Below are 17,864 nucleotides of genomic sequence, written 5' to 3'. Positions count from 1 at the left end.
AGGCATGCAAAAGCCCATCCTGACCACTGCTGGTGGATCTCCAGGAAAGCGGAGCTCAGGACTGGAGCTGCCGATCCACGGTCCCATCCAGGCTTGCGCAGGAGTCCTCTTTCAGACAAAAATCATTCCATGCTGCTGTGGCTTTCCGAAGGCCAGAGCTGGGGAGTCCAGAAAGTTCCTGTACAGCTTTGGCTAACTTTCCCATTAACTTGACCCGCAAAGAGGCTCCTGGGTGGCAGAACGCACTGGGGCAGCTGTGAAGTGATTACGGTCCATGCTGGCAAGGCTGCTCCCGTTCCATGTTCCCGCTTTCCCCTCCCTGTTTCTCCTTGTACTTTCCATGAAGTTACACAGGCCTCGCTCCCCGCACCTGCTGTGAGTTAAGGTTGGGCCTGTGGAGCGTAACTAGCACCTGAAAGGAATTACGCCTGGGTCCTGAGGAGCTGCAGGGAAAAGCATTGTTTGCCTCCCTGAGGAAGCTCTCGGCAGTGGGTGAGAGTCTCACCTTAGCTCACAGCATCGCACTCGCTCTCAGGGACCCTCTGCACCATTTACGGTCACTAAAGTCCAGCACAAAGGTAAGAAAAGGCTAGTGGCGTCAAAACAACCTCCTCTGGCCTGCTAGCAGAATTTCAATTTTCTTTCATAAGACAACATCAGATAAACTGCCCCAAAGAGCTTCCAAATCCACTCCTGGGCACAGGGAGGTTAAGGGACTGGGTCAGGGTCCCACAGCGGAAGGACAGATCAAACCCCCATGCGCCATGCACCGTGTTGCAGGGGTCTGCCAGGGGAAATAGTGCACCAGTTGGGCCACGGAGACCATCTTTCCCTGCCTCCCTTTCTAGCACTCCTCCTCTATGCTGTCTTTTTGTCTCTGCCCCCTCTTTTTGCCCATCAAGACTTTTTCCCCTCCCTCCCTACCAGGAGACCGACAGAGGGCTTTATCCACTCCAGCAGTACCTAACACTGAACAGATGACACATCTGCCTTGCCACACGGGATCTTATCCCCCCACAAACCAGAAAACACTATGGGTGGGGGGTGGGGTGTGAGCATGGACTTGAGCAGAAGGTAAGAAAGGGGCTGGCTAGCTTTCCTGTTAACTAGACCCAGACAGCCTGGTACAGCTAGGCCTCCCGCTCGCTGCAAAGTAAACACACAAAATCTCATCCAGAACCCAGACAAGAAGGCCTATAAACAGGGCATGAAATATGAATCATGAGAAGGAAAAGGAATCGGGCCAAGTGATCAACGGTAGGGCACGACAGGTTCTCTCTCTTGGAGGAATGGAGCGAAGCTTGTCCTGGGGGGGGGGGGGGGGAAATCCTGCTGGGGTTTAGCCACGAGGGTGGACGCTTCACCCAGGTCAACTGAAACAGGCTGAGGTGGTCGTGCACGCATGAAGCTCTGATTTGCTTAGGAGACGCAAAGGAAAAAGCAGACTTAAAGCGTCCTGCACGCCGTGGGCCAAAGCTAGGACTGGCTCATCCGGTTCAGGTTAACGGGGGCGAGGAGGCGGTCTCTGCCATTCCCTCCTTCAGTACCTGGCGTAGGGCTTCCCTCAACCTGCCCCGGTGACCCCAATACTCACTTTTGTGTTTTAAGGATATTCACAAGGAATATGCCAATTGATCTCGTGCATAGTCACTGTGGATGTCCTGAAAACTCAACCGGCCGTAGGGGGTCACCAGGACAGGTTAGGGAAGCTCTGGCTCTGACTGTGTGTTGTCGGCAAAGGATGACCAGCATTGAGCTGTGCTGGCCCCTACACCAGACAGCAGGGGCTTCCGCTAACCTGAACTCACAGAACGTGGTCTATGGGGTTTTCTTCAACATGTGGGGTCTCATTACTTGAATTCCAAAAACATGAAATACTTCCAGACGTGGAGATGGGGAATTTCTGCCAAGTACTCAGGTTCCTTTCAACAGAGAGCAGCTCCTTGCTTAGTCGCTGTTAGCAATCATCCAGAAGCTTGGATTCTGTGCTTTGGGGCACCTCACTCTTCCTGGGGGTGCTGTGCTCCGCAAGACCTCGCCCATCCTAGGCCCTGTGTTCCCTGCCACCTCACCTATTCCTGGGCCCCTGAATTCCCTGCCACCTCACCCATTCTGGATCCCTATATATTCCTTGCTTCCTTGCCCATCCTGGCCCCCGTATTCCCTGTCACCTTGCCCATTCCTGGGACCCTGTATTCCCTGCCATCTCGCCCATCCTGGCCCCCGTATTCCCTGTCGCCTCGCCCATTCCTGGGTCCCTGTATTCCCTGTCACCTCGCCCATTCCTGGGTCCCTGTATTCCCTGTCATCTTGCCCATTCCTGGGCCCCCTGTATTCCCTGCCATCTTGCCCATCCTGGCCCCCGTATTCCCTGTCGCCTCACCCATTCCTGGGCCCCTGTATTCCCTGCCATCTTGCCCATTCCTGGGCCCCCTGTATTCCCTGCCATCTTGCCCATCCTGGCCCCGGTATTCCCTGTCACCTCACCCATTCCTGGGCCTCTTATTCCATGCCATCTTGCCCATCCTGGCCCCGGTATTCCCTGTCACCTCACCCATTCCTGGCCCCCATATTCCTTGCCACCTCACCCATTCTGGATCCCTATATATTCCTTGCTTCCTTGCCCATCCTGGCCCCGGTATTCCCTGTCACCTTGCCCATTCCTGGACCCCTGTATTCTCTGCCATCTTGCCCATCCTGGCCCCCGTATTCCCTGTCACCTCACCCATTCCTGGCCCCCGTATTCCCTGTCACCTCACCCATTCCTGGGCCCCTGTATTCCCTGCCATCTTGCCCATTCATTCCGCTCCATCTGCTCCAGCCCGGGCCCCCATCTTCTCAGACACTTCACCCATTCTTGCCCCTGTGTTCCCGGATATCTCACCCAGCCTGGGTCCTGCTTTCCCCGACACTCTTGTGAGTGTAACCATTCATGGATTCAGGCAGCCGCTGTCTCCCCTGCTTTGCCAGTGCTGGAGCCCTGCTGCCCCCTCATGGCCTTACCTACACACCTAACTGTGAAGAGCGGGAATTCCTGGGACTGCAGCACTACAGGGACAGCACAGGAAACTACTGCACTGGACAATCACTGTAGGATTACTCCTACTCAAAGGAAAGGGGCAGAGGAAATGGATGACCTCTGGAGGATAAACTTCTTTTTTCAGAAATGATTTATTCTCACTTATTTTAGCGACTCCTTGTAAATTGAGTTACTTGCAAGCCAGGCAGAGAGTTTAATAGAAGATAAATGCTGGGAACTGCTTTTCTCTCCTACCCTGGAGACAGTTACCCGACAGGAGAAAGGAGCGCCAGACATTTCATTGCATTCTCTTCTCCGCAAAGACTGGATCTGGTTATTGCCCCTGCCTTTCCCCTCCCTGTCCCATTCTCCACCTTCAGCAGTTCCTGTATCTGGTTATTGCCCCTGCTTTTCCCCTCCCTGTCCCGTTCTCCACCTTTAGCAGTTCCTGTATCTGGTTATTGCCCCTGCTTTTCCCCTCCCTGTCCCATTCTCCACCTTCAGCAGTTCCTGTATCTGGTTATTGCCCCTGCTTTTCCCCTCCCTGTCCCGTTCTCCACCTTTAGCAGTTCCTGTATCTGGTTATTGCCCCTGCTCTTCCCTCTCCAGTCCTCTAAGACTGCAGTTACCAACTGGTTCCATTTTATTTCAGGCCAGGCTGATGCAGTCCTGATTTTACCCCAGTGCGGGCAGAGACATGGAGTTCTGATTTGCCCTCAGACAAGCAGATCACATATTAACGAGCAAGTCCCAGAAAATGTCCCTCCCACAGCTTGTTGGTCCATCTGTATTTCTATGCATCCACGTGAAGACTGGCACCTCTCGTTCCCTAGGGGCTGAGAGTGCTGTCCCGGGCGGGTCCATTAATCAAACCCCCAAGTCCTCCATGCATGCAGAGGCCATGGACACAGCCGCTGATGTCCTCTGCTGTGACCAAGCTCAAGGCTGTGGGCCCCGCCTTCCCCAGGGCACATGTTCTATCTCCATGGCAACATGTAAACATTCTCAGCCCCTCCCTCCACAGATTCTCAGCATTCTGCTGCAGGCACCAGCCGGGCTCCTCACCCTCTTCCACTTACTTGCTTTCTGTCATTAAGATGGTGAGGCCAGGGAGGAGGCAGGACTGGTATTTTACCAGCTCTGGCACTGGACTGAACTACAGACCACCAGTTACCTTCCCTCCCCCACATATCAAGGTGAGTGATAAAGGTCAGGCTGGAGGAAGTGAGCGCAGGAGGGCGGGCCCCTCGCTCAGAGGCTGGGAAAGGTCGGGATAGAGGGTCTGGGTGCAGGAGGTCAGGATAGAGGGTCTGGGTGCAGGAGGGCGGGCCCCTCGCTCAGAGGCTGGGAAAAGTCGGGATAGAGGGTCTGGGTGCAGGAGGTCAGGATAGAGGGTCTGGGTGCAGGAGGGCGGGATAGAGGGTCTGGGTGCAGGAGGGCGGGCCCCTCGCTCAGAGGCTGGGAAAGGTCGGGATAGAGGGTCTGGGTGCAGGAGGTCGGGATAGAGGGTCTGGGTGCAGGAGGTCAGGATAGAGGGTCTGGGTGCAGGAGGTCGGGATAGAGGGTCTGGGTGCAGGAGGGCGGGATAGAGGGTCTGGGTGCAGGAGGGCGGGCCCCTCGCTCAGAGGCTGGGAAAGGTCGGGATAGAGGGTCTGGGTGCAGGAGGGTGGGATAGAGGGTCTGGGTGCAGGAGGGCGGGCCCCTCGCTCAGAGGCTGGGAAAGGTCAGGATAGAGGGTCTGGGTGCAGGAGGTCAGGATAGAGGGTCTGGGTGCAGGAGGGCGGGATAGAGGGTCTGGGTGCAGGAGGTCAGGATAGAGGGTCTGGGTGCAGGAGGGCGGGATAGAGGGTCTGGGTGCAGGAGGGCGGGCCCCTCGCTCAGAGGCTGGGAAAGGTCGGGATAGAGGGTCTGGGTGCAGGAGGTCAGGATAGAGGGTCTGGGTGCAGGAGGGTGGGGCCCCTCGCTCAGAGGCTGGGAAAGGTCGGGATAGAGGGTCTGGGTGCAGGAGGTCAGGATAGAGGGTCTGGGTGCAGGAGGGCGGGATAGAGGGTCTGGGTGCAGGAGGGCGGGCCCCTCGCTCAGAGGCTGGGAAAGGTCGGGATAGAGGGTCTGGGTGCAGGAGGTCAGGATAGAGGGTCTGGGTGCAGGAGGGGCGGGCCCCTCGCTCAGAGGCTGGGAAAGGTCGGGATAGAGGGTCTGGGTGCAGGAGGTCAGGATAGAGGGTCTGGGTGCAGGAGGGCGGGCCCCTCGCTCAGAGGCTGGGAAAGGTCGGGATAGAGGGTCTGGGTGCAGGAGGTCAGGATAGAGGGTCTGGGTGCAGGAGGTCAGGATAGAGGGTCTGGGTGCAGGAGGGCGGGCCCCTCGCTCAGAGGCTGGGAAAGGTCGGGATAGAGGGTCTGGGTGCAGGAGGTCAGGATAGAGGGTCTGGGTGCAGGAGGGCGGGCCCCTCGCTCAGAGGCTGGGAAAGGTCGGTATAGAGGGTCTGGGTGCAGGAGGTCAGGATAGAAGGTCTGGGTGCAGGAGGGCGGGCCCCTCGCTCAGAGGCTGGGAAAGGTCGGGATAGAGGGTCTGGGTGCAGGAGGGCGGGATAGAGGGTCTGGGTGCAGGAGGTCAGGATAGAGGGTCTGGGTGCAGGAGGGCGGGCCCCTCGCTCAGAGGCTGGGAAAGGTCGGGATAGAGGGTCTGGGTGCAGGAGGGCGGGCCCCTCAGAGGCTGGGAAAGGTCGGGATAGAGGGTCTCTCTGTGGAGGAAGGCACTTTTTTTTTTCAGTCTGGGATTGCTGGGATATACTGGGTGCACAGGGCTGGGGAAGAGGCTGGTAACTGGCAGGACACCGTACTGGAGATCTTGTTTGATTGGCTCGCTCCAATCTCATAATCTGCATTGCCGCAGGTTGGTTCGTGTCCAGCTAATTCCACATCATGCCTGCAGAATGATCTGCCCTTTTTTTTTTTTCTAGCAGTCTGGGCACTATGGTCCTGATGTTTGGGGGAGAAGCAGGACCATGCATCCCCATGGGGTGCTGATAGGCTTTAGAAAGCCCAGGCCTGCACCTGAACCGTGAGCGGACCTGGATTTAGGCTGAGAAAGCTGCTGTCTCCTCTTCATCTCTCTCTACCTTTCCTGCCACCCCCAGTCCACCCTCTCTGAGCCGCTGGCTCCAGGGCTGCAGAGATCAGAAGAGGTACAAGTTTTCGATGAGGTAATCAGTCCCTATGAGACCTCAACGGGTGCAGCCCACAACACTAAGTATCCAGGAGGAGTCCTCTCACAGCCCAGCTACCCCATCGCCCCGTCACACTGGAAGGTCCATTATAACAAAGACCTGTGGGAAAAGGTAAGTCCAGCGGGTGCGCTTCTCACCCTGGGCCTGGATGGCACACGCAGATATCCTGTCATGTGCGGGTCTAGCCATGCTTGCAGTACACGGTGGTGGATTCATAGACCCCAGCCGGGTCCCCGTTTCTCCATCACCTGAGCAAGTTACTTAACTTCCCTGAGCTCTGGGTAAAGTGGCTCTGGCAGGAGCAGCATCTTGTGCTGTGCACGCAGATGGCACCTTAAGATTAGAGACCTGCAGCTTCTGAATCACTATCCAAGGAGGGGAGGGTCTGGATTTTTAGTAGCACCCATCATTGGATATTTCTCGGCCTGCACCCTCGCCTCCAAAGTCGATTTCCCCTTTTCTTGCTTGCACTAGAAAGCTCCACGTTTGCTTTCCAGCACAGGAGGGAAAGGGAGGGTGTAAATCTAAAACTCCCTGGCTTCTTCTGGGTACATGCTGATCATCCATGGCTGTTGCTGAGAATTTGTTGCTCCAGGTCAGATTTTCACACACCTATCGAGGGTGATAATTAATCACTGATGCGTTGTCTCCTCCAGTTAAATGTTAGACCCTGGAGGACCCCGCTGAGCCCTGAGAACCAGTGCAGCGAGATGAAAGCCCAGTTCACCGGCCGATCTGCTCTGCCCTCACTGCCTGCCTTCCATGCTGGACCCCGACCTTTTGTTCTAGAGAACCATCATGCCAAGGGACCATCACAAGTGAGTCTTTCTCAAAACCGCCATGAAGGGTCTTGCTCCTACCAGGCAGGTTAAGGGGCTCCCTCCGCCTGCGCTCCTGCTAGGAGATTGAGAACCTGTAACAGTATGGGAGGTTGAGCAAGTTTGCTTACTGTAAACAGTGTTTTCCATAGATAGCAGGATGAATTAGACATGAGCTGTGGGTGAGGTCATCAGGTGGCACTGGATGGAACTGTCTCAAAGCTAGCAGAGCTTTGAGCTCTACTGAGCATGTGCGGGAGTTCCTGCACGGGCATTGCTTCTAAAATCTCTTCAGTCTGTCTCAAAGATGATAGAGTAGAATAATCTGTTGTCTAGGGAGGTGGGCGGGCAGCTCATGTCTAATTCATCCTGCTATCTATGGAAAACACAGTTTACCTTAAGCAAACGTGCTCTTTTCTGTTGATAAGCAGAGCTGAATTAGACAATCTGCGGGGAGACCCAAGCTGAGGGTGGCAGTGGAGCAGTTTTGTTAAGCAACCCAGACTCCAGCATGGATAACAGACTATTTGTGAATAAGATGCCCCGAAGTCTCTTCTCCTGTATGTTTATTAGATTGTAAGCTCTATTGAGAAGGGACTGTCTTTTCTGTTTGCACAGCACTGTGTAGGTCGTGTAGCACTAGAGAAATGTTAAGTAGTTGGAAGTCATTGTAGAAGATGGTGCAGTACCTTTTTCCCCACTGTGCTGTCTGCAGAGGCTAGAGGGTACAGACAGTAATGTGAGGTGAAAGTGTTCATCAATGCCCAGGTAGATGCTTTACAGATATTCTTGACTGGCACATCTCTGAGGTATGCAATGGAAGAGGTAGCTGCTCGAATCTAGTGCGCCTTAACTGGGTTAGTGAGATCCAAGTTTTGCAGTAGCATAGCAGCAATGCTGAATGCAGTCTGTAATCCAGTCAGAAAGAGTGCTCTTTGTTACGCTCACTCTTAAGCTTGTTGTGACTGTATGAAATGGCGCGCTGGGACACTCTCCTGGTAGGGCGAGCGCGGCATTTGTAATACGCCAACTCTCTTGCAACGTGTGAAGTATCTTTTCTCTCTCACATGCATGGGGTTTTGGGTAAAAAGAGTAGGGAGTATGACTGACTGGTTTAAATGGAACACCGAAATGACCTTTGGTAGGAATTTCAAATGCATTCTAAACACTACTTTTATAAAAAACATTGCAAGTAGGGGAAATAGGGCTTGCAGTTCATCGACTCTGCAAGTGGAAGTAATAGCTACCAAGAATAGATTTTTCCATGTTAGGTATTTCAGGATTATGTTAATATCCCAAGGTACCAGTGGTTTCTTCACAGGAGAATGCATATTAAATAAACCATTCATGAATCTGGATATAAGAGGATGCAGAGAGATTGGTTTATTATTGTCTGATGTGTAGTAAGCTGCAATAGCACTGAGATGTACTTGGATTGATGCTTCTGCAAGACCAAGTTGTGCTAGGGAAAAGAGATAGGACAACAAAAGTTTAGGGCCACAACTGAATGGGTCTATGTGATGAAAATGACCCCAAGAGGAATAACATTTCCATTTGAAGGAGTAACTATGTCTTGCACACAGAGAGAAGGACCTCTTAGGTTCTGAAAGGGACCATCTGTTTCAAATTGTGCGTTCAACATCCATGCTGTCAGGTGTAGGGAAGGTAACATGGGGTGCAAGAATGCACCTCCATTTTGGGAAAGAAAGAAGGGGTTGTCCCCTAGGGAATGGGGGTCGTCGAGGATAGTTGAACAAAATGTGCATACAGTGGTTTCTCGGTCACACTGCTGCGACAAGAATCATCATGGCTTGTGCCCTCATCAGTTTTTGTTTTGGTCATGATATAAGTGGTATCAGAGGAAAAGCACACACGAGGCCTGTGTTCCAGGGAACCAGAAATGCATCCTGGACTTCCCATAGAAGACTGGGATGGACGAGCAGAAATGGTTTAGTTTTTGATTTTGCTCGGTTGCAAATAGATAGATAGATCCATGGCCAGCCCCATGTCTGGAAAAGGTGGTTGGCCATGTCCTGATGCAATGACCATTTGTGTGGACTGAAAATTCAGCTGAGATTCTGTTGTTGTCTCTGCGGTTGAAATGAAAGGAGTCAGTATTGTTGGTAAAGCCTGTAAGATCTCCTTGGATAATAAAGCATCTTGTAGGATAAGTAAGACTTTCTGGGTGGAAGGTGAGGGTCTACTGAGGTGGGTAAGGACTGCAACATAACATTTTGCTCTTTTATCTGGGCAACTATTTCTCTCAACTTCTCACCAAATGAGTTATCTCCCAAACAGGGAAGGTTGGCCAGTTTTTCATGCACATCTTCTCATATTAAGCTCGTCCTAAGCCAGGCCATACGTCTAGCCCCAATGAAGGTGGCTGAAGTCCTTGCCGTTGTGTCAAAAGACTCGTATACCGTTCTGAGCAGATGGTGGACTGCCTCCTCTAGTTCGTAGTGGGGGTGGAGAGTATTGTTCGTCTGGATCTGATTTTATGAACTGTTTTAATTTCTGTATACATTCGTAAATGAATTGGATGATATAGAATTGGTGCTGTGAGATCCTTGTAGTCAGCATGGTACCTTGAAAGACCTTTTTCCCGAAATCATCCAAGATTCATTGGTCTTTTCCTGGTGGTGTATTTGAGTGAAGTTTCGTGTTCTTTGCTTTCTTCATAGCAGTTTCTACCACGACTGAATTGTGAGGTAGCTGAACTATACTGTAGCCTATTGACTTCTTAATTCTGAACTTTAAGTCCAGTTTACTGGGCTACTGTGGAAACTCCCACATCTTCATCAGCACTGCATCCAGTACTTGGTAAGTTGGCACTGCTGATGTTCCTGCCAGGATTTCTAAAATTTTTACAATGCATATGATTTCTTCTCTAGTGTCTTGTTCTTTCTTAATCACAGTGTTGAGAACTGAACCCACCTCTTCCACAAACTTGGAGTATGTTAAGTCTTCAGGCGGAGAAGTATGGTCCGGTGATCTCAGAGGTGGGTCTGCTAGAATGCCTGTGGAGTTACCGAGGGACTCCCCTGAGGAGTGTTGGCTAAACCAAGAAGACTGGTGAGATTAAAGTAGACTCAAGTCTATAGGAGGTCTCGGGTGGGCAGGTGGAATGTCACTAGAAGTTGATCTCTTATGGTACTTTGAGGAGGAGGCTGTGAATGGAGGAGTGCCCGGCATGACTCTCTAGTGAAGTGGGAAGAATCAGATATGCAGGCAGGAAAATGGCTTCTTCTGGTTCCGGGATGAAGGAATCAAAGAAATTCTTAACAAGATCTGTGATCTGTTTTATGGCATGTTGTGATCGTTGAGCTGGTGCAAGAGGTTGTCCATCTCCTCTGAAACTAGAATAGGTTTCTCTGTTATTGGAGGTGAGTTAGAAGGAAGCTGCATAATACAGCAGTGAAGTTCTCGGGATTGTAGTTAAAGTCCTTGTGATAACAGCTGTGAAACCAGGAGAGCAGCAGTAATGGGTGGTGGCAGTCTCAGCTGGGCCTCTGTCAATGAAGCACTATAAGCGGTATAAAGCTGTGTTGGTAGTGCTGCTTTCAATATCTTCTGGGCGTATGTTTCCCTTGGATGAATTTTCAGGAGTGGAAGATGGTGTTCCTTTTGTCTTGGTTTCTTAGAAGAAATGGAGTGTGCAGACTTAGGAGATAGGTGTTGATCATCCTCTATGATAGGGTCCTACATGGGAATGAAGGATTCCGTGATAACTTGCATCGATGGATGAGTCGATGGATCTGTTCTGGATGGCTTTACTTTTGATGCATCGGCTAATGATCGTGTGGGATGGCTCAAGCATCGAGTTTGTTGAGGAAGGACGCATCATTTGCACCAGTGCAGGCTTGCCTGGATGCGCCAATGGTTTGTGCATCAAAGATGTCAATGCAAACTGTCAGGTGTATCTGTGATGTTTGCATTGACACGTGTCAAGTTCGATGCACGGAGCGTCAGACATTTCAATAGTTCTTGCTTCGAGTGGTGTATAGATGCATCATGGGATTTTGTTTCCAGTCTGTGCTTTTTGGATGCATCAGAGGATGTGTGAGTTTTCGGTGCCAGTTTGTTGGTGCACTTCGATGACATTGATGCTTCTGTGTCATTTTTCAATGTTGCATCGATTGCTTTTGCTTTTTTGAAGGCACTGCTTTTTTGCACCAAGTAAATCAAGGGTTCTCGATGTTTAAATGACACTTTTTGAAGTCTGATGACCACGGTTTGCGATTCAACTCACTATGATCTTCTCTACCTGAAAATCCTGGCCCTGAGTCGATGCTTCTGGATGAGGAGTGGCAACTCCCCGACGCAGACCTACTTTTATCAGAGGGCTTCAAGGAAACTATATTCATCGCTCTTGCTCTTTGGGATTGAGGAGTCATTCGGCCACAAGCTGCACAATTTGGTTGGTCATGGTTTGGACCTAGGCAGCGATAGCAGAGTTCATGGCCATCTATTTAAGACATGAGGTATCCACAAGGGCAGGACTTAAACCCGCTGGTTTTTTTTTTTGTAACTGAGAAGACAGCCGGAGAGACTGTTTTAGCCATCTGTGCAAGAGCACAGACAAAACCAACTGAGGAGATTCTAGCGAGAACTCCCGCACATGCTCAGTAGAGCTCATACTAGCTTGGAGAGACAGTTCCGTCCAGTGCCGCCTAATGACATCACTGACAGATCATGTCTTGTTCAGCCCTGCTTATTAACAGAAAAAAAGCTCTGCCACCCAAACCTCAATAGGGACATGATGAAGTAACAACAGAGGAGAAGGATTAAGCCTCTTACTGGGGGGGGAGCTGCCTTGGGGTGAAGAGACTCTGGCTGTGTGTATAACCCAAGAATATGTCTTTTTCTGCTGAAGGACTGACTTTTTTTCTTTTACTTTTTTTGACTGTCAGGATATGGTTCCCAGCACAGAGAACAAGGCTTTGAATGAAGCTCTGTACTACATCTGTGACCAGGGAGTCCTTAGTCGGAACAACATCTATGCCTCGACCACCGCCAGTGACTTTCGAGCTTTTACAAAGTAAGTAGGGGGGGAGCCTGCACTCCAGCGACTCTATGCCTGGGGGTCTCCATTCTCTAATGCCATACTTTGCTCTCTTTCTTTTTGGTGATTCTCAGGGAGGAGCTGGAGGGCTATCCCAGAAAGGACATCCTGACTTATTGGCAGGGTGAAGAATACTCAAAAGCCTGGGGCCACGGGCTGAAGGAGAACCCACTCCCCAAAGAGTCTCTGCCGATCCTTCGCCGGCCCCCACCCATGCGTGACACCATGCAGTTTCCCACTGCCACTAAAGTGCGACGTGCACCCCCTCTGGCGGCCTTTGTCCCCAACCACGGACTGAAGACACTGGCGCAGGAGACCTACAAGCAGCCCTCGGATGTCAAAAGGTCGCACGACATCAACTGCCCGCTTGACTGCCCCTGGACACTGCCACTCAGTGGCCCCCTGCCTGAAATCATGTCCGTCCCTAAAATGTACGAGACGGAGTATCAGACATACGGAAGTGATCGCCCGGTCACTATTTAATGCTGATACATGGACACTGTACTGATGGAGAATGTCCCTTCCCCACGCCTGAGCAAGGCACAGAGCTACAGAAATTATTTAATAAATAGGGGATCGTGCCAGTACTTTAGACTTACCTATGAAACATGTAATGAGTCACTGCAGAAAGGGGCAGAGATCCTGTCCTCTTAATTAAGAGCATGCATTTCTGCAGCAGTAATTGCTCAAGGGATATCTTAACAGCTGTTTCACTGGGATTATCCTTACCTGTGTTAGTACTGCTGCCTCCCGACTCAGGTCCACAAACTAATCTGTTTCTGGTTTTCTTTAGCCCCCTCTGCTGCCCTCATAGCACCATCAACACCAGGACCGCGAGTCCCAGAATGCACTAGGGACTCGCTTTGCCAAGGTTGATCCAGGAGAGGTCCCAGCATGCAGAGACCTCCCAACAGCCTTTGAAAGTTAAAGTATCACTTTTGAGCAACCCTTGGCCTTGTTGAATCTGCTCCCTTGCTTCAGAGAGAGAGAGAGAGAGATAATCCAGAGAAATGCTGTGAATACCTGTCACGGAGGGGGCTTTTTCTGCAGCTAGGGGTCTCCTCCTTCCCTCGTGTGAGGCCGAGATAGGAAAACCATTTGTAACAGAAAGTGACGCTGCTGAAAGTCTCAAAAATGAGTGGGTAAGCACAGCCCGTTTGCCCTCAGCGCCCCCCTCTCCACCCGCCACAGGTCTGGCACCTCCACCCAGGACTGGGCAGAAATATTAAAGCCCCTTTTCCCATTTCATGCCGGAGGCCATCGAGCCCGGTGTAAGTTCCAAGCATCGCTGAAAGCCCGGCTGTGCTGCCTGCAGGTCGCCCTGTCAATAAACCTCGCAATGTGAAGGAAATAAAAGGAATTCTGTACACGGTAACAGCTGGCGCAGTCTTTCCGTGGCTGACAGAGCGAGCCAGTGAGGAAGCAGGACATTTTGGGGTTCTTTTTCCCCTCTTTGATCAGTTGTTTGGAAAGAAAAGATCATGTTCAGAAATAAATACATTCTTTTGCCTGTAAAATGAAACCTTTCTACAGATCATTACCTTCCAGCACAGGCTACGGAATGGCCAGCTTTCCATGCGCCCCCTTCACCCGTTCTAAATTTCTTTCCCTGGTAAATGTAAAATTGTACTGCATTACAGCAGGACTAAGGTGAAAGCCTCTCGTGTATTTATTGAGGGAGGAGGATGGGTCTAGTGCTGCTATCCCACACCTGCCACCATCTCCTCCCTGCCCAAATCACCCTCTCTCCCCAGAGACCCCTGAAAAGAAAGAAGCTCGTTTGGCTAGGGCTTTCCCCCAATCAACCACAAATGAAAAAACACCCAGAGGTCAACATTCAAAACCATTTCCCCCAGGTAAAGTGCCCTCAACTCAGTCTTACTTTGAGCTGCTTTAATAAAAAGAGACATTTCTGGGGAGGGGGACGCTGTGCAGGTCACATGTCCGGGCCTCTTCCCAAAGCAAAGCGGGCGCATTTTTCCCAGCAGAAGAGGCAGGCGCGGCGTGCAGGGGCTCTTTCAGTGCGCGGACTTTCCCCTAACCCATGGTCAAAGGGGGAGGGGTGGGGGTGGTGTCGTTTCCCTTCCACGATTGCCGACGAAACACAGAGGCCGTAAAAGAGCGCGCGCTCTCTGCAACTACCCGGGCTAGCACACAAAGGAGGGGAGAACGAATGTTTGCTTCCGCCGCAGCCACCCTGTCCAATTCTGCTGGGATCATTTGTGTTTTGGAAGGTAGAAGGGACCCCCCCAGGAACTACTATTTTACAAGTAACCCAAAATGAGCCGATATGAATTCTTTCCATGCTTTTGAGTTCGGACGTCCTAACGCCTGGAAAGGTGATGCAACGCAGCCACAAGAAAGGTTTAACCGCACAGTAAATGTAGTTCAAATGCGCAAAAACAGCCTCTGCAAACCGAAGAGGACGAGAGGAAAGGTAAAAGGGGCTTCCAAATTGTGCGTGGGTCTCGGGGGGGGGGGGGGGGGCCTGCTTTTCTTTCTTTTTCTTGCATCTGCCTGGAATTGGGGCACTTCTGCCAATGAGGTATTCCATGCCAGGCCTGTGGCCAGTCTTCACCTGTAGCCCCTCACGCCCCCCCCCCTTCCTAAAATTCATCCTGATCAGGTCCCTGGCAGGCAAGTCCCTGCCACGAGTGCCGAAGACCTGACCGAGGCAACTCACCCTTGCATTTTCACAGTCCTTTAAAACTCTTCCGCCCTGAAAGTCTATTTCTTGAACACTGGTTGAAGTTTTCGGCTGGATTGGGGCCTACTAAAGAGAAGAGCAGCCGAGAAAAAGGATTAAACTGTATGATTTCTTGGGCCCACTTCACAGCCTGCATAGGTCCAAAGAGAGTAACGGGTGGGGCCCCCTGCATGTTTCCAGGAAGCAGAGCACAGGCCTCTGCCAGGGAGAGGGATGGCACTCCTGCCTGGAGGAGGCAGCCTGCTGCACCCATATAGCACTATACTCTCCTCGGTTTCAGACACTTGCCCTCCCCTTACCCATCCTGTAAGGCGCACCAAACCCCAGCCTTGGCTCGCCATCAGAATTCACTTCCTACGTTCCTGTGCCTGCTCGACAGAATGTCTCTGGCTGCAGTCATCCCTTCCATCGGTCTCATTCACAGTCTTATCACCTTCCACCACTACGGTTCCTCCTCCCTTCAAATATGCTGTGACCACATCGCTTCTCAAAACCCCTCATTGGACCCTGTCTGCCCTGTTAACTATCATCCAACCAACCTGAACGGGCTGTTCACCGCCGCTGTCTTGACATCCTTTCTTGTCACTCCAGACTGGTATTCGCCCTCTATGTTTCACAGAAACAGACCTGGCCAAAGTCGTAAATTACCTGTTTATGGCTAAAACCAAAGGCCTTTACTCAGTCCTTATCTTCCTTGACCTATCTGCGGCTTGTGACACTGTTGATCATCACCTGCTCCTTGATCCTCTCTCCTCACGTGGATTTCTGGACTCTGTCCCGTCTTGGTTCTCTTCTTCCCTCTCCCGTCACACTTTTAGTGTTTCCTCTGGTGCATCCTCCTCTACTGCCATCCCTCGATTAACTGGTGAGCCTCGGGGTTCTGTCCTGGGCCCTCTTCTCTCCTCTCTGTACACCAGTTCCCTTGGTGCGCTGACGGTCTCTCAATACGTATTTATCCTGAATCCCAGATCTACCTCTCTACACTGGAAATTTCATCAGGAATCCAGTCTCAGATCTCGGCCTGCTTGTTTAATACCTGCTGCCTGGATGTCTCGCTGCCACTTTAAACTCAGCGCGGCCAAGAGAGAGAGCTCCTTATCTGCCTCCTCAAGCCCACCTCCCCCTCTTCCTGCTTTCTCTATTTCTGTGGAGAACCCCGTCATGCTTGCAAGTCCCTTCAGCCTGTCACCATCTTCTCTACGTATCTAAAACAGTGCTAAAATCTGTCCTTTCTTTCTCTGTTACTTATTATAACCCCACCAAAATCCAAGCCTTCCTATCTGAGCACACCAATTGTATCCACTCTCTCATCACCTCCCGCTTCGAGTCTCCCCTACAATCTAGCCTAAGTTCAGCCGCATGCCTTAGCTTCCACCCAAGTCGCTATGCCGGTATAAGAGTCACTGCATCGGCTCCCTATCTGTTCCCATGCAGAACTGAAGCTCCTCTTGCTCACCTACAAGGGGCCTTCACTCTGCAGCTCCTCACTACACCCCTCCCTGTGCACCTCCCCTCCCATCTGTGCCTTTCTCCTCCGCCCAACAGACGTCCTGAGCGGAGGCCTCCTGCGCCCTTCTCTTGCCTTCAAGTCCTGCCTAAAAGCCCACCTTGTTTGCGGCTGATTTTAAATCACTCACAGCATTATTCACTTTAGATTTAAACTTTCTTATGAAGCGGTAAATAAACTGTGTAAAACTGCCCGATAACACAGACTCATTTAAGCAGTGCAATCAGCAAGAGGGAACTACAAATGTGGTTTTCCTTTCACCGCTGTATATCTCATGCAGGCAGCCCTCGTGCTTACGATAAGAGCAATCGGCCAAGGGGAAGATTTCTTTGTCCCCCCTGGCAAAGATTCCCAAAACTTACCACCACCACCACCCCAGCCCCAGCCCCAACAACTACACCGACCCATAAAAACCATTTCCACTTAATTGTAAACCACTTTCTATATAAAGGAAATCCCCAAAATCTTTTGCCCTGTAGGTTTGTCTTAATTAGACCGTAAGCTGTACTAAGAAGGGACGCACTGTGTCCATCTAGTAATGTGTTAGATGTGATACGACACTGGACTCGCCTAACGCATACCGGGACCTGTAGTCCCCCTCCCCTTGAAGGGCGGATGATAAGACAGGCTTCTGCGTTACGTTCTGAAACATAGAAATGACGGCAGAAAAAAAAGGACCAAATGATCCATCCCGTCTGCCCAGCAAGCTTCTGCCAGCATGTGCTGCACGGTGCAGGTTACCCCCAGGCTTCTCAGTTTACCAGACTGTAAAAGACGGGGTCCTCGGATGCTATTGCTCTCTAAATTTCCTTTAACTCTTGCCGTGGAAGCAGAGAGCAATTTTGGAGTTGCACCAAAAGCATCAAGGCTTATGGGCGGATTTTAAAAGGCCTGCAACACACACAAAACTGGGGGGGTTTACGCTCATGGCTGGGCCTTGCGTGCCCTGCGCCCAGCCACGCGCATAAACCCCGGTACACGCACAAGTGCCGGGCCTCTCCAGGGGGAGGCAGGCCGGGACAGCGCCATTGTACGCTGTCCCAATGATTTGGGCGCTGTCAGCCGGCCGGTGCGGCCAACTTAATTCAGCTCCGGCAGTGAAGTAAGTTGCAAAATAGGATAGACAAGAAGAGTTTAGAGGGTGGGGAGGAGAGGGGAAGAGGAAGGAAGTTTAGGTAGGGAAGTTCCCTCCCAGTCCGCTTGTTAATTGGAGCGGACTGGGAGGGAATGGGGGAAGGCCTGATTTCGTTGCCGTGCGTAATTGGCAAAAATTCACTCCCCCTTGCGTGCGTGGATTGTAAAGTCCGGTGCACTTGTGCATGCGGCCACCCGATTTTATAACATGCTCACGCATGTTGGTTGCTGTCTGAATCCAATTCGCCTTTTCTCACTGCCATTGAAGCAGAGAGCACTGATGGAGTTGCATTAACAGTACAAAGGCTTATTTGTTAAGGTAGCAACTGCCACACCAGCAAGTTACTCCCCGTTACCCCCATGCACTCTTTTCCTCATTTCCATCCTCTCG

The 17,864-nt window shown here is 51.5% G+C and overlaps 1 protein-coding gene across 1 annotated transcript; it reads left to right on the top strand.

Moving 5' to 3' along the window:
* Positions 1-432: 432 nt before the first annotated feature.
* LOC115081175 lies at positions 433-14,150 on the top strand. Its single transcript, XM_029585692.1, has 5 exons — positions 433-578; positions 6,156-6,356; positions 6,902-7,063; positions 11,974-12,101; positions 12,200-14,150. Exons 3-5 carry the CDS (start codon positions 6,956-6,958, stop codon positions 12,606-12,608), a joined length of 645 nt encoding a protein of 214 aa, XP_029441552.1. The 5' UTR covers positions 433-578; positions 6,156-6,356; positions 6,902-6,955; the 3' UTR covers positions 12,609-14,150.
* The last annotated feature ends 3,714 nt before the right edge of the window (positions 14,151-17,864 follow it).

The sequence above is a fragment of the Rhinatrema bivittatum genome, chromosome 19, assembly GCF_901001135.1.
Source record: "Rhinatrema bivittatum chromosome 19, aRhiBiv1.1, whole genome shotgun sequence".
Taxonomy (NCBI): Eukaryota; Metazoa; Chordata; class Amphibia; order Gymnophiona; family Rhinatrematidae; genus Rhinatrema; species Rhinatrema bivittatum.
The sequence above is the reverse complement of the archived record's forward strand: the minus strand, read 5'-3'. Positions and strand labels throughout refer to the sequence as shown.